Source organism: Leuresthes tenuis, unplaced genomic scaffold (genome assembly GCF_036924035.1).
Source record: "Leuresthes tenuis unplaced genomic scaffold, fLeuTen1.0.hap1 SCAF_9, whole genome shotgun sequence".
NCBI lineage: Eukaryota > Metazoa > Chordata > Actinopteri > Atheriniformes > Atherinopsidae > Leuresthes > Leuresthes tenuis.
This window is the reverse complement of record NW_027325363.1, coordinates 11,855,185-11,879,623: the sequence shown is the minus strand read 5'-3', so window position 1 is coordinate 11,879,623 and position 24,439 is coordinate 11,855,185. Positions and strand designations below refer to the sequence as shown.

At 41.0% G+C, this 24,439-nt stretch overlaps 2 protein-coding genes across 3 annotated transcripts in view; one reads left to right on the top strand and one right to left on the bottom strand.

Annotated features, from left to right (window-relative positions):
* The window catches only part of LOC140314214 (rho guanine nucleotide exchange factor 26-like), a 27,372-nt gene extending 4,469 nt beyond the window's left edge, over nucleotides 1-22,903 (top strand). The window contains exons 5-16 of one of the 2 annotated variants that reach the window (XR_011917126.1): nucleotides 747-803; nucleotides 1,232-1,392; nucleotides 4,003-4,155; nucleotides 4,275-4,404; nucleotides 4,938-5,012; nucleotides 5,678-5,767; nucleotides 6,558-6,712; nucleotides 11,438-11,647; nucleotides 20,509-20,579; nucleotides 20,746-20,850; nucleotides 21,189-22,003; nucleotides 22,047-22,903. Coding sequence is in view for 1 of the 2 variants with exons in the window: in XM_072392325.1 (XP_072248426.1) it covers nucleotides 747-803; nucleotides 1,232-1,392; nucleotides 4,003-4,155; nucleotides 4,275-4,404; nucleotides 4,938-5,012; nucleotides 5,678-5,767; nucleotides 6,558-6,712; nucleotides 11,438-11,647; nucleotides 20,509-20,579; nucleotides 20,746-20,850; nucleotides 21,189-21,331 (1,350 nt within the window). In the remaining variant the exon portion in view is untranslated. Of the gene's footprint in view, nucleotides 1-746; nucleotides 804-1,231; nucleotides 1,393-4,002; nucleotides 4,156-4,274; nucleotides 4,405-4,937; nucleotides 5,013-5,677; nucleotides 5,768-6,557; nucleotides 6,713-11,437; nucleotides 11,648-20,508; nucleotides 20,580-20,745; nucleotides 20,851-21,188 lie in introns of both variants that reach the window. The other variant, XM_072392325.1, reaches the window with a different exon arrangement.
* The window catches only part of dhx36 (DEAH (Asp-Glu-Ala-His) box polypeptide 36), a 23,200-nt gene continuing 21,618 nt past the window's right edge, over nucleotides 22,858-24,439 (bottom strand). Inside the window, exons 25-26 of the mRNA XM_072392324.1 lie at nucleotides 23,851-24,003; nucleotides 22,858-23,761 (exon numbers count right to left, since the gene is read on the bottom strand). Of these exons, the coding sequence (XP_072248425.1) occupies nucleotides 23,531-23,761; nucleotides 23,851-24,003 (384 nt within the window). The 3' untranslated portion in view covers nucleotides 22,858-23,530. The remainder of the gene's footprint in view (nucleotides 23,762-23,850; nucleotides 24,004-24,439) is intronic.

Genomic DNA, 24,439 nt, shown 5'->3' with positions numbered 1-24,439 from the left:
TTTGACCTGCTGCTGGTTTGTTTGTTCTCAGTGTTTGCTGAGGACTGCGGGACAGATAGTCATGTAGAAGTGACACTGCTTCTGGAGGAGGCAGTATCACTTCCTTGTCTGTTTATAGCGAAACAGGATGAGAAGCTTTTGGAAATCAGGAAAAAATATCCTTTACACCTCTCAGGATTTGGTTTTGGTGAAACATGAGAAACAGGCATATTTTTACTCAACCTTACTTGAGTCTACTGAAGCCGCAGGCTGATTAATTCAATAGCCCTCCACACCCAGTCAATTCCAAAACATTGCTTTGTTTCTGTCTTTTTCAAATAGCTGTGGACCAAGACTCTCCAGCTGCATACCAACACGCACACTTCCTTTAAACTATATGCTGAAAGTCAAATTACTCTTTCAAAGTGAGCCCAAGAGCTGCTCATTTTACTTTCGGTTTTGTGGCTACAACAAATGTCCCTTTTCTAGTTGCATGTCGTGCTTGTTTATTCATTGAAGATCCTTCTGTTCCTGTGTTGTGGCTCAATTCAACAGCTCCCTTTTCAGTTGTGATATGCAAAGTGTTCCTTTCTTTATGTGAGGGGATGATAGTCTGAGACACGAACGTCTCACAACAGCAGCAGCACACAGCCATGTGATGAATACAGAGGGCCTCCTGACTTTGAAAAAAAATATATATACAAAAACTAGCATTATTTCACTAGATTTCAGTTATTTTTTTCTCACAAATGTTATTTTCTGTTTAGGTAAAGAAAAGTGGCCTGTCCGACCAGATGAATCAGGAAGAACGCAAAAGGCAAGAGGTAGGATTTCCATTTTACTCTCTACTGCAGTTACAATCTAAGTTTGGGTCACAGATACAAGTTAATGTGAGCTACCGAGGACTGGGGGAGTGGCACTGGCTTTCGTTCTCTTTAAACAAAATCCATTAAAAGAACATAAAAGGAAACCTGCATTCTGGGTTATTTATGCTGAAGAAAGAAAATGGATCTTAAAAGTGGGGAGGAAGACGCATTACAAATAATTCTACAAGTCATTTGAAAGGGAACAAAACTGGTTCACAAATATCTAGATGGTTTTCTTTAACATTCCAGGCATGACTGAAGCCTGCTGGTATGTCAGACATGACATGACAGAGCCCTCTCCTCAGAGTCCTGCTGAATCAGGACCTAAGGCGATGACAAAACCCTACATTTCTTTCATGTTTCATCTCTGTTGCTTCCTCTCTTAGGCCATTTTTGAGGTCATCTCCTCAGAGCACTCTTACCTCCACAGTCTCGAGATCCTGATCCGCATGTTCAAGAACTCCGTAGAGCTCAGAGGGGCCATGACCAAGACCGAACACCACCATCTCTTCTCCAACATCACAGATGTCTGCGAAGCCAGCAAAAAGTATGTTTACGGATGTATTTCATCGTGTAGCGTGATATTTCTGAGATGGTGGGCTTTTGCAGGTTTCCTTCATGTGCTTGATTAGTGTGTTTGTACTGTTATGTTTGATCATTTCACTTTACTCAGTTTGTAAACTGCAGTCATTACAAGTGGCATTTATTTCTGCTGTTTTCTCTAACTTTTGTCAGTGTTAGGAGAATTGTTCAGGCAACACTTAGTGTGGGTGTGTGTGTGTGTGTGTGTGTGTGTGTGTGCGTGTGTGTGTGTGTGTGTGTGAGACAGAAGACAAGAGCAGGCAGTCGTTTAAATGCCATATTTTCTGAAAGGTGCAGTGGCCAAACTTTGCTCTAATGAGCCCTCTGAGTTTACCAGTCCGTCATGATTTTATGGAGCCCATGTTTATGTGACCATGTTTAGTGACTTTGCTGAATAAGGTAGCATTGAACTTCCATTGAACCTATAAACTGATGGAAACACTTCATCCATTAGAGGCCCTGAAAGCTGACAACGGGGAATTCTGTGCTGCTTCAGCAATTGCAGTGCTGCCACTCTCTCAGATTTACATGTGAAGTCATTTCTAAAATATGACATCAGTTCTCAGGTGTTTTTATGTGATTATGATCATGTCTGTTAGTTTGGATGTAACTGACCTCTTGGAAATTGTCAGAGTCGTATTCCATATATGGGTTGCTAAGTTGTAGCTCATCATTACTGCAGTCATATGTTCACTTAGCCCTTGGTTCAGGTCACATTTCGTCACAGTTTTACTCCATCTTAACACAGTGTTTTGATTATGTTAAAAACCTTGGTTATAATTTGAAGTGTCTGCTCTTAACCAAAGGCATGCATTAATGATCTATCCAAAGGGAATTAATAAAATCTGGGGTAATAAATGAGGCAAAATTTAATTAAATGAAAAAATACTGTATTCCTCTCAAAGAGAAAATATAATGTAAATAATTTTCTTTTTAACAGCCGTTTTAATATTTCATTGTGTTTGGCTTCTTCTGCTGGCAGGAATGACCTCCTGCATAGTTCCGTGTTGCAGCGTCAAAATGAATTAACTTATGACCGTTACTAAGAAATGTAAACATGAAATGATGGGCAGTTGTCCTTTTCCTGTTGGGGGCTAAAAGTGTTAATGTGGAAAGAAAATAACCTTTTCAGAGAGTTTCAGGGACTATATATATGTATTTATGTGTGTCTGTGTGTGTGAATGCAGGGCATTCAGTGCCTGTTTGTACAATCCTTCATAAGATTTGCTCAAACATTCCACACCAGATTTGCAGCCCCCTTTGTCAAAGAACAAGATTTTACTACTTGCATAGATTTTACCATCATATGTGTCGGACTTCATCTTCTTTATGCAGCGTTTTAGGGACATATGAATGTACACATATACAAACATGAACATTGCTGCATATCTCATTTCGAGTTTGCATGCACGGTGGAATTAGTGAATTCTTAAAATGTTCCATCCTGTGTTTGTACATGCTGCAGCCCATCTCACTACCCTGTCTTACACGATAATGTGAAACTATATCCTCCCCACCCAAATACACAGAAGGGCAGCAGATCAGAAGATACAGCAAGGCTTGCAGCACTGGTTAGACGAGATGTTTTGCTTGGAACAGAAAGGCTTTAAGCTCAGCCTCTCAAAACAAAAACTAAATATCTTTCTGTCAGTGGGCTCCTGTGTAGTCTATGTGTGATAATGAGTGAGCGTTGAGTATTTCATATGCAGGTTTGTAACTGTTTGCATGTGATTTGTTCACTAATCATCAACATGCCTCGTAAATCCTAACCACACAACTGTGAAGGTTGGTCTTCAAGATGTATTGTTTTATCCATGTTTAATACCCAAATTTAGCACTTTTTGTTCGTATCACCCTGATTTACTCTGGTGACTCCTCTCGCGACAACTTGCTCTTACTGATGCCAACAAGTTTAGCCTCAAGAGGGGTGGTGCAGCCTTCACCTTTTAAAAACCCTAAATACACCTTTAGGACATGGTTTGGGGGGTGGTGGCAGCATGTGTGTTGCATTTGTTGTCTTGTGTGTTCACGCTCATTAGAAGTATAACTCAGAGAACAGTGTCAGGCATGGATACAAGGTTCCATAGTTGCATTGTATCCCAGAGATTAAAGCTGTGTGTGTAGAGTGGGTTGGAGTATGATGGGTTGCTAGATGCAGTTTTGCAGATGAGCTCAAACCTGGTCCAGTTGGTCAAGGGCAGCATCCTGTGTCTGTGCAAGTTTCCTGTTTGTCACCTAGACTCTCGCACGCAAATCACTCACTCTCTTGAAGTTAGCCAAGCGGTGTGTCGTTAAACCCAGCCATCTGGTGGTGCTCAGGAAGAGGAAAAGCCTCTGTGTTGTGCTTAATAGTAGGTTGTGTCTATTTAAAGTGTCAGGGAGTTCCTTTTGTCATCTCACAGCAGGTTTAGAGGTGAGGTGTTTGTAGAGCTTCTCACCTTCCTGACTTTGTATCATTCAGAGTTTCCCATAATTTCCTCTCAAGGGGATGACTCATGATTTGATGGCTCTGACTGTGCTGTATAGTATGAATCCCTGACATACTGACCTCTGTCTCCCCTACCTTTATACTTAGGTTCTTTAAGGAACTGGAGGAAAAGCACCAACAGAGCATCGTCATCGATGACATCAGTGACATTGTTTGCAAGCATGCTCAGTCCAATTTTGATCCTTATATCACATACTGTTCCAATGAAGTCTACCAGCAGAGAACCCTGCAGAGGCTGGTGTGAGTGGCCGAGCAAACGCACACACAAAACAGATGCTCTTATTGTATCGGCAATAGATTTGAGCCAACATGCCAGTGGCTCTCCTCTGACCCAGTCTTTACATCCTTCCACCCTGCAGGTCCAAGAATCCAGCCTTTAAGGAGGTACTCACAAGAATAGAGGGCCACCCAGACTGCAGGAACCTCCCCATGATCTCCTTCCTCATCCTGCCAATGCAGAGGATCACCCGCCTGCCTCTGCTCATGGACGTAAGTGAAAAGGAGGCACACAGTAGCACGAACTGTGGAATTACAAGACTTTGAGTATTTCGTAACAGTTTGGTTCTTCGCATCACCCACACTGATTCTACTTTGGGTGTGTTCTAACCTCAAATATGACTGTGTGACCTCACATCATTCCTTGGTAATCCTTGATAATTGATTTGAATCCACTTTCATTGTTTTTTCTTCTCCACTTTCATGTTTCCTTTGGCACAACATTATTTTTTTTAATCTCCACTGTGCCTCCCTCCTGTCCTTTCTCTTGCTGCACTTTTATCCCACTCCGCCTTCTGTTAGTGTCTCCCAAGAGACTGTGGGATTTATGCTTGTACTCTGAGGTTTTTGGATTATGAGAAAGTTTTGCTTCATTTAATGTTTTCCCACAGTTTCAGTGTTTTATCATGCTGCTTATAGAGTGTGGTGTACATGACTGAAATGGGATGAGTGGGTTGTTGTCGAGTCATGTGTTCTGTGTGGTTTTCTGTTGTAACGAGTAGGTGTTTTGTATCCTTGTGTTACAGACAATTTGTCAGAAGACGGCGAAAGGCTCAGCACAGTATGAACAGTGCAAAAAGGCTTTGCAAGCAGTCAGCAAGGTCAGTGTTTAGTTTACAAATTTAATGTTAAAATCGCTGTGTCCACAATCGATTATTTTTGTTCAAACCAATCAGCAAATGCTCTAATTTGTTATTTTTTGGATACGTTATTGATGTGATAGTGCTGTTCCTAAACAAGTTTTATTGAAATATTTGAATTAAGAGATTACGTGATTACTCTTTTATATAAGACAACATCAACCTTAACTTAGATATCTTGTGAAATTTCTTGAAAACAAAACATATGTGAGCAGTATATATGAATTTACTCAGTTGCCATTTATTATTAGTAATGTAACAGATTTTACCATTAATAATAAGGTCGAAATTAACTGGAATAAGTGGACAGATAACAGCGTCAAATGACAATAAGATGTAAACATTAAAGTGAATTTAGGTCATAAAAAGTGAACACACGTAGACTTGAATTGAATAGATTAGCCCCTTTTTCACCAACACCCATTAGGACCTGATGTTCATATGTTTGCTTTCATGTTTCAAAGCTTTTAGTGAGCTGTTTTAAATTAAGCCTGAGGTTGTTACAGGTGAAGCAATATGAGTCGGTATTGAACTGATATCCATATAAACGCATGCCAAAATGTCACCATAGATTACTGGAACTCTTTACGTTGTGTTTAATGGACAGTATATGTGTTTGTGAGCAGGTGGTTCGAAAGTGCAATGAAGGAGCTCGCACAATGGAGAGAACAGAAATGATGTACACCATCAACTCTCAGCTGGATTTCAAGATCAAGGTATGGATGTGGCATAAAATACAATGACAAAGCACAAACCACGCCCCCAAAACGCAGCTTCAAATTTTATTTTGTACCCTGCACGTGGGAGATTTTTTCATGATTATGTCGTCTGGTTAACAGCTGACAGTCATGCAGGAGTAGGTGATCGTTTTTGGGGAATATGCTTCTTTCCAGGAGTTAAATGAGAAAATTGACGATACTTTCATACAGTATGTGCACTTCTCCACTTCACTGTACCATCTGACAAATGGTCAGTGGAGCTGTTATCGATGGAATTTTTGCATTAACTGTGCCAGGTGATTCACTCTGTTTCCAGTCTTTTTGCTTTGTTAAGCTCACTGACCTCTGGCCAACTTTTTGTTTACTAAACGGTGCTGATCATCCTCTCTAACTCTCAGCAAAGCAGAAAGGTGGATTTGCTGCCACGGTTTTCTTTGACTTTATATGTATGTGTGTAAAAGTATGCAAAGCCCTCATGCAATGGTGCATTTGCAGGTACACCCATGCAGTAACGCACAGCACACAGACACACCACTGTCACCCTTTTGGCAAAGACCTTCATACACACTCAACACACAAGGCTTGGCAGGCTCAAGTGTGTCTAACTAGTGTGGGAAATAGCTGTTGGGACACTTGGGATTCACATGTGTCTAGTGACCCTTTTCTTGCTCTGCATAGCCAGCTGTTCAGGCATGCACTCACACAAACTGTGTTTGAGCATTTCCCAGCAGCTCTGATATTACAATAACCTTTAAACAAATCTGACTAAATCTAACTTCTCTTCTAGCCTTTCCCACTGGTTTCATCCTCGAGGTGGATGGTAAAGAGAGGCGAGCTGACTGCTTTTGTCGAGGACAGCGGCCTCTTCCTCAAGCGGACATCAAGGCAACAGGTCTATTTCCTCCTCTTCAATGATGTGTTCATCGTCACCCGGAAGAAGAGGTGAGTCTGCTCTGGATCACAAAGAACTGCTGGACTTTGTCTTCTGGCTTTTTGTTTGATTAATCTGCGCGTCTCCTCGGTCTGCAGGCTTTGCTCATAACTCACCTGTGCTGACACGTTGAGGGTGAAAGTGTAACCTTAAGCCTTTGGTATTCACTGCTTGTGACCCAGAAGTGCATGGCTTGTCATTTTGTCTACTCCATTCTCAGGTTTGAACTTGTTCTGGGAAAGAAGCTTCTTCAAATAACGATTACAGCAGAACACTGACAAAAGGAAGTGAAACAGATTTAAATACAAGATCACGGGTGCGTTTATTAAGCTGAGCAGATGTTGTTACCTGATCCTGCTGTCATCTGGCATCATGAATCTTGGTGCTGTTTTTCCGAAAAGTTGAAATTTAAACGCATCCCAGAAAACTCTCATTTATCAGCTGGAGCTGGCACATCTTTTCATTGTCAGTCCAGTTAGTGAGTCTGTTTTCTCCAGTCTCTGTTTCCTGAACTTTTAGACAACAGCATTAAAGTAGAATGTGTACAGAGGACTTTCATGGAATGATGTGGTTTTAATTTGCATGCGAGTGAACTTGCATGCTTGTCTATTTTTGCCAGAAAAATCCTTTCCTTCCATCCGCCTTGTGTGTCTGGAACTGATTGTCCAGCCACTTGCAGGCTGAGATTTCCCAAGAAGCATGAAAAAAAAGAGAGGAAAAAAAAGTACCATTCCTTATAATATTTTTCTGGGAATCCGAGCCGGGAAAGCAGACTCCAGCTATGTGTGGTGTCAGGTCTGTGTTTGGAAGAGGGATTTTTAAAGGGAGTGCTCCGGAATCAGAGTGTGTATTTGTGCATGAGCATAAGTTTGAATGGGAGAAGCTGTTATAATATTGGTTTGTACTGTGGGGAGCGCTGCAGCCGTGCTGTGGCACGCTACTCTACTGCACTCCATCTGCAGTAATGAAAACAAAAACAGACACGGGGTTTACGAAGCTAGCCAGGTACAAGCAAGTCGCAACACTTATGGACATTATGACATTACAGCCTTGTCCCTGGTCATTATGACTTGGAGGGTGTTTCTTGCAGCGAACTGCTCTTTCTTGCCAAATGCAATAATGCTGTGAGCTGGAATCCTCTTCCTGTTTACATTTCTAGAAATACTATCAGAAGGAAGAGGTTACATGGTCAAAGCCACAGCACTAACACAGTAGGGGAAGAAAAACAAACCTATGACCTGACAGTGTTTTCAGATTATAGGCCCATTCTTAACGTTTAAGAGACAGAGAGCCAATTGTGTGTTGAAAAAAACCTAATTAAGTGTTGTATCTGCTGTCAATTAGTGTTTTATAGTGAAATATCTTCTATTTTTATGCTGTTGCTTTCACAAAACAGTTGAAGACTTCATCTTAGACTGGAAAAATGGCCTGGGAAAGTGTTATGTTAAGTAGACCATGGTCAGTTAGTAATTAATTGCTTAATCATTAATTTAATCTAAATAACTGTTAGTTGCAACCCTGTTATAACTATTTAAAAACTAAAAATGTATTGTAATCTGATATTCAATGATCTTATCTTCAGGTTTATAACATCAGTGTATATATATATATATATATATATTGTCATGTGCTAAAGGTAGAAAGTGGAATAGTTAATTGAACAAATCTACTTGTTTTACTGACTTCAGACTGGATCTTTATTGAGATTGGCTGTATGAAACGTACCCCAAGTTCAACTGTGTTGATGTCACGCATCAGGAAAGTGTTGATCTGCTTCATTCTTGCTCAGAGGAACACTTACATAACCCACCAGCTGGCTCCTCTCTGTTCTTCGCTTACCTCCTTTTCTCATTTGAATGCTGGACATCATCTAAATATTGTTGAGGTTTTCATCTCCTTTTATTTGCTGTTTTCTCATCATCTTTTCTCCTCCCTTTTTATTTTGCCTGTCCTAACTCCATCTCCACCTAGATTTGATTTGACCAATTTCTCCTCTCGTGTTTGCCCACCACAGTCTCAACACTCAACACAAAACCTTTACCGTGGGTCCACATGTGCATGTGTGCACATGATCATATGCGTGCTTGAACTGGACTGCAATCTCAACATCTCTCTGAGGATTTGTACTTTGCCTGTCTGCGGAAGAACTAGATGTACAGTAGAAAGCCAGTAACTGGCACAGTTGTGATAGCATTCAGTAGATGCCTGTGTTATCTCTAAACGTAGAGCGATTTTCATACCAGCCGAGATGTGTTTGTTTCCAAGTTAGCAGGAGAGAGGGGCATCCTTTAGATGATGTTTTTGTCTCGGATTATTTCAACATTTATCACCTCGTTCTTTCATGCCAAGAGAGGATATTGAAACTATTTCCTACCTCTATTCCTCTAGTATTTAGCAATCATCTGGTATTGTCTGCCCACTCACCCACACAGGCAGGAAAACTCACACCACAAATATGAAGTTTCCACACCCCACTCCCCAGTGTCATGCACATGGTGTTCCTGGAATTTTACCTGTGGGGCAGTCGGGAGCCAAAATGCTCATGACCCTAATATGTAGATATTTAGATCAATTCACTGAAATAACTGGGATTATTTTATGTTTACTCTAAAGTCTAATGCTTCCTGGGAAATTACACTTGTATGAAAAAAGAAATGTATTCCAAACAATATTTGGGTAATAACGGCTGAAGAGAGTTAATTGTACCACAAATTACATTATGTAAGGTTTTCGAATACCTACATATATTTTATAGCTTGTGAAATTTAATATAAGAGAGGATGCGGTTCAAAGGGGTTCATTGTAAATACACTAGTTAAGATGAATAAAGGGACCACATTAATACTAAAATCTATGTGGGCCATTAAAAACTTACTTAATGTATCTTTCTGTTAATTTATATCCTTAAATCCTAAAAAAATATTTAGGCAAGACTACTGATTAACAAAGTTGAATGGAAATAAGGACTTGAGCTAAAAGGGATAAAAGCTTGTAGTTTACAATACTCGAGATAAGATGGGAAGACTTGTGATAGGAAAAATGCCATCGCTGAGAGTTATTAGAATGTTTATTAGCTTGAGGGGAGTGCAACAAAATCTCTCGTTCTTAGTTTAAACTGTGTAAGAATTGTAAGACTGGTCATTGTGGCTTCACTGGATTCGTGTATATATGGCTGCTTTGATCATGTTTCCAGTTTTTTAAGTTACCCTTCGTAGAAAACAATACATCCAACGAAAAGCACCATTTCTGCTCCTGTCGCTTTAAGGCTCTCCTTGCCGAAGTCTTTTTTTTTTTTTTTTCTTGCAAACGTCCAGAAGTCTGCGTCCTGCTGAAGTACAGACAGTAACTTTTGAGCTCTGCTGTCAGTATTTTCTGGGTGTGCTGAGTCAGCACGAAGAAGTTCATGACAAGCTGATGCCAGCTCACAAAAAAAGTTGAAAAACATGGATCACAGGAATTACTTTTATCTCACTCTCACATTATAGCATATACTGGAACAGAAAATAAATGACTGTATAGTATATATGTCCCACTCTGAGATGTGTGCAGATTTAGAGCATCTCTTCCAGTCCCTGCTCCTGTTAGCGCATACTGCATTGACCTGAGTGTGCGTTCTGGCTTGTGGAGCTAGTGGCTTTTCAGTAAATTCACAGCTTGACTGTTTCGGTCTCAAGTTCATAAAACACGTGAGGTAGACTTTATTTCAGAGCTCTATGAAAACACACAAATGTGTACTTTTTCTTCAGATTCAGTGCTGTGTTAGCGGTACCAGGCCTCCTAATCAACTCCAGATGGTTCTGACTAGCTCTTGTACCGCTACACAGGGGTCGTGTCATGCTCAAGTAAAGGTGTTCATGGTTAATAAATGGAGGTATGTTCTAAAGAAAGCAGGGAGCAGCTGATTTAGTGCAAGGACACTGCATCTAGACATTTGTGTATTTGGACTTCTACAGAATCTGAGAGATAATGTGACATTTGTTTTTGTTCTGAAATCCACCTTCACAGTCTTATAGCTGAAGTACTAAGAAGAATTTTGATTTTGCTTTTGTTTTCTTGTTTTGGCATCTGCATCTCACCCTGTTGAACAGTGGGTTACAACGGTAGAGTTTTTGTTTATCTGACTCTCGATTACAGCTCATCCCTAGTTTTCAAATGAGTTTCCATACAACTTTCTTGTATGTGGGGTGACATTTGTCTGTGTCAGCACTTTCTCTGTGTGAGATGCGTTAAAGGAGACAAACAATGTCCTTTTTTTTTCACAAGTTTTCACAAGTTGAACATTTAATAAAATGTCTGTGACATGCTTCTGTCAAATACCAAAGAGAGTTTTCAGACTCTCCTCTCTGTGAATGCACATATATTTTCATAGCAGCTACTTTTAGGAGTTGGTTGTGACCTCAGAGGCCTAAATTTATGCTCCTAAGCACAAAATGTTTGCATAATTTGTCCCCTTAAAGTTTTATATGTATTTCTCTGTAACAGTATGTTTTCTTTTTTCATTTTTTAATATTTTAAATGTTTATCTGATTTACTGTACGTTTCCAATCTAACAAACAAGCCAGAGCTGAGGTTCAAAGCGACAGCATTTCAGTAAAAAAAGGTTCACCTCACACATATAAAAGCATGAATTACCAAAAAACTCTGTGACACTTTGAGATAAATCTGTCTTCATCTCAACTGAATCCAGGCTATTGAATTACAAATGAATTTCGTTCTGCCTTTGTTTTTACCGTCAGTGAGGAGAGTTACACCGTGATTGACTACGCTCTGAGGGATCAGATCTGGGTGGGCAGCTGTCAGCCCGAGGAGCTCAACTTGTCACCAGTCAAAACCACGACCAGCATGCTGAGCTCGCGGCAAGCCAGTGCCAACCATCTCTTCCGACTGTGTTTCCGTAGCAACCACTCCGGTGAAAAGGTGCACATGATCCTTGGAACAGAGCTGCTGTGAGTGTTTTATCCTTATCTTGCTGGTTTTGTTTATCTTGCTTTTCAGTTACAGATTCAAAGTCATGATGTTAAGCCACAATTAATCATTTTGTCCTCTGATGTAATATTGCTTCTGCATGCTTTTACTTGCATAATGTTGCTCAAGAATACTCTTACGGTTTGGGTTGGATATGTTGGATTCAGCTGAGTCTGAGTACTTGTCTCTGTGGTAAAAACGCTTAGGTCAGATTTCCACTCCATTATTATATGCCTCGGTTTCCTTTTAACTTGAAGAAAGCCCCTCCCTCTTATCTTTAGCTCTTATTTCATGGTATCTTTTTGCAGCACTGCAAGTCACAGGGATATTGTGTTACATTTATTCAGAAGACGGAGCCTGAGCCCCACTAACTAATGTTGTTTATGTGACCTGAGAAAATAAGTCTATTATTCCATTATTCAGTCACACTGTGAAAGAGACTGACTGAACCATATAATTGTTTTGTTGAGCTTATCTGAGGACAGCAACTGTTTTTCTTAGACCTAAAATCACTACTAACTGGTTTAAAAATCCTTTTTGTTCAGATTACATTACCCACACAAACAAAAAGAATCCGCTGTACAGCCTTCATATTTGTTCACATACACTAATGCTAACACACACACACAGTTCTAGTTCAAGGCTTTGTTATAGAGGGTTTTCTTTCAGTCAAAGCCTGTCGCCCTGCCATCTATATGTAGTTGGATAATGTCTCACTGTACTCTTTATACAGAAGCTGTGATTTTTCCACTGTAGACGGTGTTTTGTGTGGTGGAGAAATCCACTGTATAAAACATCCATCCATTTGTCCATTTTCCATCTCTTCTCTGAGATCGGATCATGGAGACAACATGTCCAGGAGGGAAACCCAGACTTCCCTCTCCCTAGTCTCTAGGGCCTAGTGACACTCTGAAGCTCCTCCTGGGGGATCCTGAGGCATACCTTGGCAATAAGGATTACTTATATAATATCTCCAGCGAGTTCTGGGTCTGCTCTGGACCTCCTCCAAATTACTAACAGAGGGAAGCTATGAGGAGGGATCATAATGAGAGGATTGAACCACCTCAACTGACTCCTGATGTAAAAGAGCAGCAGTTTTATTTCAAGCTCCCCCCTGATGTGTGAGATCCTCAAGCCCAGCCACCCTCCGCTGGAATCTCATTCTAGCCACTCGTATCACCAGTTTCTTTCTTTCAGTCACTACCCAAATCTTGTGACCATAGTTGAGGGCTGAAATGTGGAAGGACCAGATAATCTGAAGCTTTGCCTTTCAGATCAGCTCCCTCTTCACCACAACGGACCGGAGCAACGCCCTTGTTACTGCTGACTAAGGCTCAATCTGTCTGTTCATCTCTCACCTGTTGCTCATGAGCACTCCACCCTTTTCTAGTTGAGAATCATGGCCTCAGATTTGGAGGGGCCTTTAAATGTCTGCAGTGCCATATTCTAGCATTTTGCTTTGAGGATTTGCTTCATAAGTACATGTGATGTTCGTTCAGATACTTTTAACTCATAAGAGCTAAAAATATACTTGATGCAAGTATCACAAATTTGAAGTAGTGTAGAAGAGCAAGGCAGAGATTCAGAGACTGCAGCTTCATGACAGCTCAGCATGTGTGCAGGTGTTCAGCATAACTGAAACACAACAGTCTGAATTATTCCGCAGGATCAGCAGCCGTTTTTCTAATAACTTCCCACTCAGATTATATTATCATATAATACTTTCTGGAATGTTTAAGGAAAACTGATTGTTTTCCTCAAACTTTACAGATTAAACAATACACTAATAAACTTGATAACCTGTTGAATATTATGTTCATTAATCGGTTGACAAAAATTGCTGAAACGCAACAGAAATACTCACACGCTTACTCAGTGAAACGCTTGACAAACTGCAGGAGAAGAAAAAGCATGTCTGATATCGGCCCGTGTGAGTGATATCACTGAATGTTCTGCTCAGACTTCAGATAATGACATGGACCTGCTGTCCAGTTGTCTCCTCTGTGTACTGGGAATTGTGCAAAACACCAAGACTCTCTTCTTTAGTAGCACGTTGATCCCTTGGTTGAGTTGCAATGGTGTGTGTGTGTGTATGATTTGAGTCATTTCATAGTGGTTGGTCAGAAAAATGTGTCAAAGCCACCACACAAAGACCTAAGTCATATTCAGGTTCGACAGTTAACAAGGAAACACAAGATGCCATTTATCTATCGTAGTTTTTCTTAGTAATTTTAAAGTTTTTTTTTTTTTTTAAGCAATACATTTACAACAACACAACAATAAATTTTTAGGCTAATAGTTACAGCATTTCCTAAATCATATGTGTATAAATTTAGGGCGGGTAGGCTAAAACTTTAAAACTTTTTGAATCTCTTCCAGAAGCCTTTTGATATTTTCTTAGGCTTTCCTTGGTTTTGCTTGTTGAGCTGGTCAAGTTGATGGCTAGGGCCTGATTTTTGTTGATGAAGCGTCTTGTTTGCTTTCCGCATTGCGTCATATATACCTCCTAAGTTTTCTAACTCCTCCAAAATATTTCGGAACTCGTGGGTGCTTTCCGGTGGCTTCCTCACCAGTGCCCAAACACTTGTTGACTTTGTCGAGCTGTGCCTCTGGAGCCTGCGTTTGTTGGTGGATCGACACGTTTCCTGAGCTCCCCGCATCTGCCTCCCAAGATTTTGAGTTCTTCCAAAACCTTTTGGAGCTCTTGGGTTTTTACTTGTACGGCCTCATCTTTTGTCCCAGTGTTACTTATGCTAATGCACGGCTGCCTGCTGACCGCAAGTTCTTCCTCGAGGAACACTGCATCATTTCTGAGTTTCTCATTTTCTTTATCCATTTGTCTTTATCCATATTTGCCTTCTAAGTCTTTTAGAAATGCAACAATATTTTGGAGCTGTTGTAATTTCTCCTTCAGGACTTGTTCCTGTTTTGTAATGGCTTCCTTGTTAGCATAAACCAACCTCAACTGCTTGTTTGACTGCTCAAGATTTTGGAACAGGGTAGCCTTTTGTTGGTGCAGTGACTGGTTTTCTTTTGCCATCATACGACAGCTGCGTTCCATGTTACTGGAGAATTGGAAACAACCTTGAAGCCTCCAGGCTTGTTCTTCAATGAGCTTGTTGAGTTCTTTCAGGGTTTTCTCTCCTTCTCTCACCCTTTTCTTCAGCTCTAAAATCTCTTCGATTTTGGTCAGAAACATTTTCCTGCTGCATTACTTTTCTTGGTCATGTCTTCGATGTCTTGTTCCAAGGTATCTTTATCTTTCTGCAAGTCCATTTTCTCCTTCTGCGTGTGTCTGAAAAGTATGTCAAGGATGTCGATGTCATTGCTCAGGCTCTTTTTTTCACTTTGCAGTTTATCGACATCTTTGCAAAGTATGTTGAGGTCCCCAATGTCTTTCTGCAGGACCTCGTTTTTACTTTGAAGGATGTTAGCATTTTTGCGGAGGGCCTCGTTCTCATTGAGCAACACCTCGTTTTGGATCTGCCGATCCGTTTTGCTCTTCTTTTGAGAGCACTCAAGTTTTTTGCGAAGACCATCGATGTTTTTTTGTAGGTTCTTGTTTTCTTTCTGATGGTTCTTTTTGATGGTGCTCAGGACTTCACTCTCTTTGCAAAGGGCTTAATTCTCGTTCAAGAGAGACTCGAGAGAGATGGGCGTCCTGTGCTGACTCATTTCGACAGTCTGTCAATACAAATGTATATTCCAAGTAACAATGGTTTTTGCTGTTGTACACACTGGGAATTACAAGCTTCCACACAAGTAGATTGATATATGCGCGATTAATTCTTCCAATTAACACTATCCTTCCTCGCCTGATGCTTAGTGGAAAATGTTTTTTCGATAAAACTCTGGATAAGGATTTGATGTGTGGAGATTGAAGCCTTTATGACATCAGTGTATGAGGTCATGAGTGTATAATTATTTTACCAACAAGACAATAGAAAAAGGTTAAAGTGATCAACTGAATATATAACGAAGTAACTCAGACAACCAAAAAATTCTAATACATTTGGTTCATAATATATTAAAAATATCACAATTCAATGAGGAAGCATATTCCAGGAATCCAGATTATTCAATAAGAATAAGAATGTGGTTGTGGATTTTTCAAATTCATAACCCCCCGAATGGCAGCAAAAGTAAAATTATTCTTCCAAGTTTTGGATATCTGAAATTAGTTTTTGAAAGGAATGAATTGATGTGCATCTGCGCTGCACATCCAGCATTAGCACCGATAATGATTTTGAGACTTTCTAAAGATTTTAATGTATCTTGAATTTGGTTATCTTGAGTTTGGTGCAAACTAAGTTAAAGATTTCTTAATATGTCATTTCTACTAATAAAGAATGTTATCGTGGTAAAATTACAACTATAAGGAATGAAGTCTTTAAGGAGTTGTGAAAAGGACCCTGCAGCACCGACTTAAAAACAGAAAAAAAAACAGTAATATTGGATATTATTGAGTCTATGGAGCTGTTTAAGGTGAGACTTCCAGTTTAGTGTTTGTCTGTTGTTTTTCCAAAGTTACCTTGTAAGAGTGGTGACACATGTTCCCAGTTTGATGAAAGAATGATGCCTTTGATGTGAAAACTGTGGATTCAGGGCTAAAAACCTTTTTCGGAGGGGGGGGTTTTCTCCTCTCTTGGTGCCTTTTATATTCTGTGTAATGTAATTTACACTTGAGCTCTGAGCATTCCATCCATTCACTTATATGGGATTTTTTTTCCCCCTAATAAATTGTCTATTATTTCTGAACAGGAGCACCAAAAGGCTCAAACCATCATTTATTTGAGAAGTATGGGGGTTGGGGATTTCTGTGTGCGTGGGTGTCTCAGTGAGTACTGAATGAGCTACGGTGAGTGGGGGAAACCTGGCAACTGTCCAGTATTACAGTGCTTTCTGGGCTTTGTTTAGGATGTTGCGTAGCAACAGTCCTTTGCTTAGCGGACTGTTTCCCACGACTATAACCTCCTCCCTTCTTCTACTTCATGTCCCCCAATTGTTTCTCATCGCCATGTCTCATCTTGTAGAAAGCTGCCAGTGTCTGCGCTTTGTTTTTGATGACCAAAGAATAATTTCCTTTTCGTCCAGCCATTCAACTTAATATAGAGATCTAACTCAAAAAGACACAACATGAAGTGTTGTTACATTAGCAGCCTCTTTAAGACATCAATGAAGCAGAGTGGACTAACTGGGTCTGGTCAGGACAGGTTACTACCTGTCCTCTGTAATGTTGTTACTACTAAGAATAGTTTTGAATAGAGATTAAGCAACTTAACATTTTTGATAATTCAACAAAATATCTCCAAGTCACCCAAGGAAATAATCTTCAAAATGCTTATTTTGATAAACAGTCAGCCAAGCAAGTCAATTCATTCAATAAGTTGGTGAGTTTCGTGAAATTCATTTTGGTAGACAAACAGCACTGAACACATATAGCAGGGCCGAGATGGAGAAGGAGCAGACAAACTCTACATCAGGTCAAATTAGGTGTTTTATATGTAATTGTGTTGCCTCATATTGTGAATTTCAGTGGGAAAGATGCTGAATTGTGGGTGGGACCTGACAGGTCATTGGAACAGACCAATCAGAGCAAATCAGGTTATTTGGTAGGCAAGCAACCCTCTCTGTATTCTGTTTTTAGAGGAAACTAAGGAGGCAAAGATCTCTCACGTATCATGGGATCTTTAAGAGACTAACTGTTAAGACAAATCCTAATCAAATAATCGCAAATGTAGATGGCACAGTTTGCATGACTGTCACATTATCTAGTTTGTATTTAAAAAAAGAACACAGTAAACAGCTGATTAGATTTTGCTGTCACGGGTCAGACCACAAAAGTGCAGGATTTCTCTGTTAATAAGTGAAAAGGTCGAGAAAGTAAGAAAGCTGCACTGAAAAACAACAGGCTCCTGTGTGTACACCTGCCTGTATTGTTCACTTCACCACTGACTTTAAGTGCAGATCATGTCAAGTTCGAATGTGAAATTCCACACATTCTGACTGAAGGCGGGTATGTTTTTTTTTTTGGAAATGATACAGTGGAAATCACCTTTTCTGGTTTTGTCAGTGCGAGAGATTCTGCTTTCACTTCCACTTGTTGACCTTTAAGCTGTTGCCGTACCTGTGTCTGTGTTATCATGTTTCAAAGTCTCAGAAGCAACCATATAAAAGGGTGAGCTTTGAACTTAACAGTGGGGTGACACATCAAGAATTCTCCTAGATGGCTGGACTGGAGATGGCACATGGCACATAGTGCTCTGACCGTCTTTTAAATTATGAGTCTATGTCTATGTCCTCTTCCTTTCTGGGAGTCTTTTTGTTCAGTGTTTGCATGTCTTCCCCATGACCTTGCTGCTTTATCCAGTCCAGACACAGCGAACAGCATGTCTCTGTTAGTGGAACAGAGCAGCTACAGAGGTCTGCAGCAAAACAGAACTGTTAGTCAGATATGCAGCTTCAACACAAAGCAGGACACATTACATAAAAGCACAAATCCAGAGGAGGGAGTCTGCTTCTTTTGCACGTTGCATTGTTTTTGGTTTTTCTTCCTCTTGTCTGCTTTCGTTTATGAGATAATGTGAACGCTGCAGAAAGGAATCGTTCCCTCTGCCTGGGAATTTCCCAGACTGCTTCATTCCGAGCAGAGATACGCCGTGTGTTTGCCTGAAAAGTAGGAATCGCACCCAAATAGTGTGCTGTGGAAGGCTGAAACAAGAGATGAAGTCGTCTTAAAGTAAACAAACCGATATGAGGGAAGATAAAGAGGTGAAACAGAAATGAGATGAAAGCCAGTGGCTTGGAGGTGATTTTAAGTTGTCAGAGGAAGGAAGGAAGGTTGGAGAGAGACTGTCGTCACTCTTTATCTGCTTGTGTGAAAGAGGCTTCACACTCCGGCAGCGAGACTTTGTTCTACTCAGAGGTGAAACGCAAACCTTCAACAATGGATTTATGGTTCCTGGCATTCTCTTGTTTCTTTGGATAAATGGTTTAAGTCGGCGGAAGCTTTACTACAATGAATAGACTGATCCTGCACAGGCCTGTTGTTATTTAGAGGGGAAGAGGGCAAGCACCTGCTATTTAAGCACATACCTCACAAGCCAAAGTATGTCTCACACATATGTTCTCTGCTAATGCCTGTGCTCCATATATCGGATCCAAGTATTTCAGCTGTTTTGACGTGAGAATGCGACTGTCATGATTGAGTGTGTTGTATGCGCACATGTATCTGACTGTTGGCATGAATGTCCAGCTGTCAAGAGCAACAACTAACAGCTGCTTTTCCCACAGAGCAGCTCCAGTGAATGTGAAGAATTTACACATTTAGAGCTGATAAGGAACCCAGAACATTGTTACATATGAATTCAGCTGAATACCACATGCGAAGTTCAGCCCAGGATTATTCTTACCCATGCCAAAATTTGATTTGAAGTGTAATTTTAAAAAAAAGCAGTATGTGTATTCTGGCTGGAAATAACATAAACAAGAGATCGCTCAAACTTAGATGCTAATGAGACATTTGAACCATTTCCATGTCTACATCTGTGTGAGAATGGAGTGACCCTTTCACAGCACAACATTTCTGGAGGAAAAAATATCAAGCACATTCCAGCAAGACCTTCATCAGAAATGCAGAAATGGCCTGAGGGGTTGTCATAAAAAGACAAATTAGCAATTGTAAAAACTTTTTGACTGCAGTGTTGGCAAAGTTGTCTCTGACGGAGGGTATAAATCATTTTAGACACGTAAACCGTTACAATCTAACATCTAGAACACACTTTCTTACTAAATTTTGTCAGTTTATGCAGGTCACAAAGCAAATTTAAGCTGAGGTTTGAGTTATTTGGCTTTAATTGCCCCTTTTCTGAATATTTAAAGATTGACTTCACTGGTAAGTGACTATTTTCCTACCGGATATACCAGAGGTGATAGGTCTGATAGATATCAATTGATTGCAAAATTCATCAGTCAAATCCAAAGTTTGCACTTTGGCAGTTATTGAAATGTGGGCACAACGACGGCCTCCTAAATTGATGAGTTTATTCACAGTAGTGCTTAGTGAAGCCTACAGGGATTTTCTTTCATTATGTTAGTTACTGAGGAATGACATGGTGCAATATTTCACAGCCTTTGTGGTCTGCATGGGATAAGGACATTTGGAACGCAGTAATGAGGTCTGAGTCATTGGTCTTGTCTGTGGAGGTCCATTTGAGGCCCATGCGAGGACACACAGCCACCTCTCGCAGTCACTGATTGTGCTGTGCATGGAGCAGTCTAGCAGTGCTGAGTCACAGAGGGTCTCAATAAACCCCCTCTGGTTAATTTCCTGACCCCCCCCCAGCCTCAGCCCTTTATCCCTCCCTTTGTTGCTCTTCCTAAATCCTTCAGAGCAGGTGAAATGAGATGTGGTTTCAGAGAATCTGATATGTGCGACTCCACCTACTTTGTTTCCTGATGAAACTTGCACAAGAGACAGCGAGAAAGTAAAAGCAGGTCTGTCCTCTCCTGAGAATCAGCCTTTGTGCTCGTTCTCCTCCGTTCTCTCAGGCTGAAAACACACCTCTGTTCTCTCAGTGACTGATGACAGAGAGAGGGGAGGGAACATGAAACCTGCTTGGCAACAAACTAATTTATTTACGTCAACAGGTTTTGTTCTTTCCAGCTTCAGGTGTTGTCAAAAGTAGTTTGTCAAAAGTAGCTCCTTCAAGCATAAATTAAGTGGCGGGCACCACCTGCAGTCTGAGTTTTGGGAGTTAAAGAAAAGCTAGACAGGATTAAGAATTTGAAGTGCCAGAAGAGTCTATTAAAATATGTTTTGTGCCTTCTCATGTGCTTTTAGGAATGAGCGAGCTCGATGGGTGAGTGCTCTGGGCCAGAATGTGAACAATAAGAAGAGTCAGGACAGACCTGGTAAGTTGCCACGGACACTCTGCAGTGAGCCTATTGCACCACCTTGTGGTTATACAGTGTAACAGGTTTTTTTTCTTTTCTTCTCATTGCAACTTCAAAATAAATGACTTTTTAATTAAGAGATTCATCTGAGCTGATTCATGGAAGCGTGTCTCTGTTCTACCAGAAGTCGACCAGTTGGAGGTGATCAGAACTTACACAGCTAAGCAGCCTGATGAGTTGTCTCTGCAGGTGGCCGATGTGGTGCTGGTCTCACAGTTTGTACAAGACGGTACGTTAGGCCTTCCATTTTCCTCATCATGTGGCTGCATTCACTGTCTTTAATATTCCTCTTATTTTCCATCTTCCTGTCTCAATCCCTTCCTTTCATCCTGCACTTTAATTTGCTCTTTTCTTCTTTCGCTGTGTATCTCTTCAACATAATGGACCTGATGTGTGCTTGAAGTTTTACATCTTTTCAAAAGCATGGAAGCCAGAGGTCATTTCACTTTTGGTGACCATAGCAACCAGCTTTCATGTTGCACGCAGCGTCAAAACGACGAGACTACAGTAAAGGCAACCCACAGTTAATTTTCTGCTTTTCACGTGACTCTTGTTTTCTCCTCTAAGGCTGGTATGAAGGCGAGCGACTGCGCGACGGTGAGAGGGGATGGTTCCCAGCAGAGTGCGCCGAACGAATCACTTGCAAGGCCACCATTGAACGCAACATGCAGAGGATGAATCGCCTGCAGGGACTAGAGACTAACGTGTGACAGGATGATAAGCTGGCTGCTAAAACCACAGGATTTCCCAAACTGACACGGACCCTTTTACACACCAGTGACCTGCCTTTTTAAGCATTGAACCCTGACAACTGAGTTCGGGCAGCATCTGTAACCTGCCAGTTGAAGACACATGGCTGCTGGATCCTTACAGTGGGATAAAGATGAAGCCATTATCCAGGTCAGCATCCACGAAACATCAGGCCCCTGTTGGGTTTCAGACTGTTTAGAACAAACACAAAGGAGGAACAGATTTCCTTAATTGGTGATTGGTCCCTGTGTGGGTGGGGTGGCTTAACAGTGGGATCTGTCACACTGATTAATTCCTTGGCTGTTTGGGAAACTTCACACCCACAGCCAAAACCCACTGCTTTCAACACCCTGCCACATAACTGTTGGTGTGAAATTTATACACGTTCTTTTTCAAATGTATTCTTTTATAAGTGGCATGCAGTGTAGTGAGTACAGCTCCACTGCAGGAGGTAAAGTAGACCAATTAGTGAGAAATCGACAGCAGCCTGGTGAGCGCTCCGTTAATGAGGCTCAGGCCATGTGACGAAGAGCTTCACCAGTAACAACATGACTTATGACGATACTGATTGCGAAAGCGATAATAAGGCAAGATGGTGCGATTAGCATCTTCTTTACAGTGTACAAACTCCTGTGAGTGTGCAAGTACCCCTATGAAAATATTAGATCAAAGTAGATGTTGTATTCTGAGCCTCAGAATATATGTATACAGTATATATAAACGCCATTTGTCTGAAATCCGAGGCACTTTGTGTAAATATAACAATCATAACTGATTGGACAAAGTTACAAATTACAGTCATCAAGGAGGAGCGATGGCTTGTGTCATCCATGGGTTAAGGAGAAGGGCCAAGTATCTGTCCTCTACCTTGCCGTTTGTCACCGGCTAATGTAACCATCATGAATCAGACTTTACATTTGTGTCACAATTACGATTACTCTCCCCATCCACTCAGTGGACAGCCAGAAATATAACACACTTGACGCCAGCCAAAGGTAGGGCCACGTATAAACACCCCTTCAAGGATTTATATTTGTGACGCTGATGGGAAGAGCTGAGCGGCCCTGCCTGGCTCTGCTTTTAATGTGATTGTCCACTGTGAGTCATCTTTTCAGTGTTGCCCAGCTAAAGGAAATTAATGACTTGGCTAGAGGATGCTGATAACACCATCTATCAAGCCCACTGCTCTGGAAGCCACTCAGATGATAACCAAAACTGTTGACCGACGCAGACTGAGGTCTGGCAGGAGAAGGCAGGGCACTCATCTGGATGGACACCGAGTCACCAGACTCAACTTTGCATTTGTACTCAGGGAAACTGAGCTAGATGAATCCACACACTGAAGCTTGAACAGATTTTTGTTGCAATCATTTCCTCTTCTTGCGAGCATTGTAAATCATTTGTGTATATGTAAATATGTAAAACAGCCATAAATGCAACCTGTATGTTTTGGTAAATACAGATTTATACTGAAAAAAAAAAAAAGTATATTTTAATCAGCCTTTAATAAAAGCTAAATCACTTGGAGTCTATCTTGAGTGATGATTCTTTCTGGGAGATTATTCCTGCAGTGACATTTGAGATGATAAATTAATCATTCAAGTGCAGACTAATCAGAGCCATCAGCTCAATGCAACACCAGATGTTACCCAGGCGGTCTCTCAAATATCAGAACAAATTTGGTTCTCCAGTCCCAGAACAGATTATGTCTACGGTCATAAAAGTGGCAACATTTCAGGGTAAAATTATGGCTATGGCTTGACAGCTAAAACGATTAACGTAGATTAAACTAAGCAATACAATTTTACTTACACTTATTTATTGCACAAGCCATTAAGTGGTTACTTGAGGAAAAAAAAAAAGAAGGGAGACTTATCCAAACCAGAATTAAACAAAACAGCTACTAAGTGTATCTAATGATGGGTTGGTCCTTGCAAAATAAAGTGTAAAAGGAAAAAAGGGACTGGTTTGAGTGCAGAACATTTTCATTTTTCAGTGCACTGGCCCTCTGTGTTTGGCCTTCAGCAGCACCCAGAGAGCACTACCAAGCTGAGGCCAGCTGGTTATCATAAATATTCCAACTATCCACTGTGTCCAAGGATGCAGCACCTCATCAACAAAGCTCCTTTCTGCATTGCCAGCCAAATGCCTGGCATAATCTAATCATCATCGTCGTCGTCGTCATCGAAGTAAACGTGCTGTCCTCTCGGGGCAGATTCCCATGTCCTGCCGTAGCCCTTACTGCTGCCAGAAGGCTTCTCCTGGGTAGTGATGAGGTCTATGATGGCTGTGATGACAGCACAGTCTTTAGACTGACGGTTTTCCCAGTCCACGGGAGCTGGATTACTGATTTTATCTTGTAACAGGGAATCCAGCTCTTTTTTTAAACTCTGTGGAACACACATGAAACAGAGGTTCGATTAAGATGAATTCATGGCAGCGTAGTTGTTCTCAGTGTGTTGAGTGTGTGTCGCTGCACCTTGACAAGGTGAGCGATGCGTGCTGGCGATCTGAAGACAATCCACTGGTCCACTGCGATGGTCTCCTGACCCTCGTCTTTCTGGATAGTGATGTCTCCTCCAAAGAAGAGCAGCGAGAACGGGGACACCTCGGTGCAGTCGTACAGGAAGATCTGAGGGGTGGACAGAGATGTCGCTAGCACACAATAACAGGAGCATTACAACCGATCAACACGTTCAGTGACAGGGAGCAGCATCATTATGACACATTGTGTCCAACAGCTATTCTGTGGTGTGGGCTGAAAGTGTCCCATTAGTGAAGAGAGCCTGTGCCAGTTTGAAATGTGTTTCAGTGCCTCCAGTGTTAGCAGATATGTCATCTTGCCCCGTCTGTGAATCTTGCTAATGTGTTACACTCTTTTCCATCCATTTGCAGCGCTTAACTGACAGCTGCTTATGTAGAGCAGTTTGCCTAAATCGTACCCAAAATGACTGAAAAATCTGAATACTAGACGTGGCGCTCAGAGTTCTGCAAGTTATCAGGTTTTACTTAAAATTACAAATTTAGCCTCCGACAATCACGAAAATGAGAAATGATTAAAATGAATA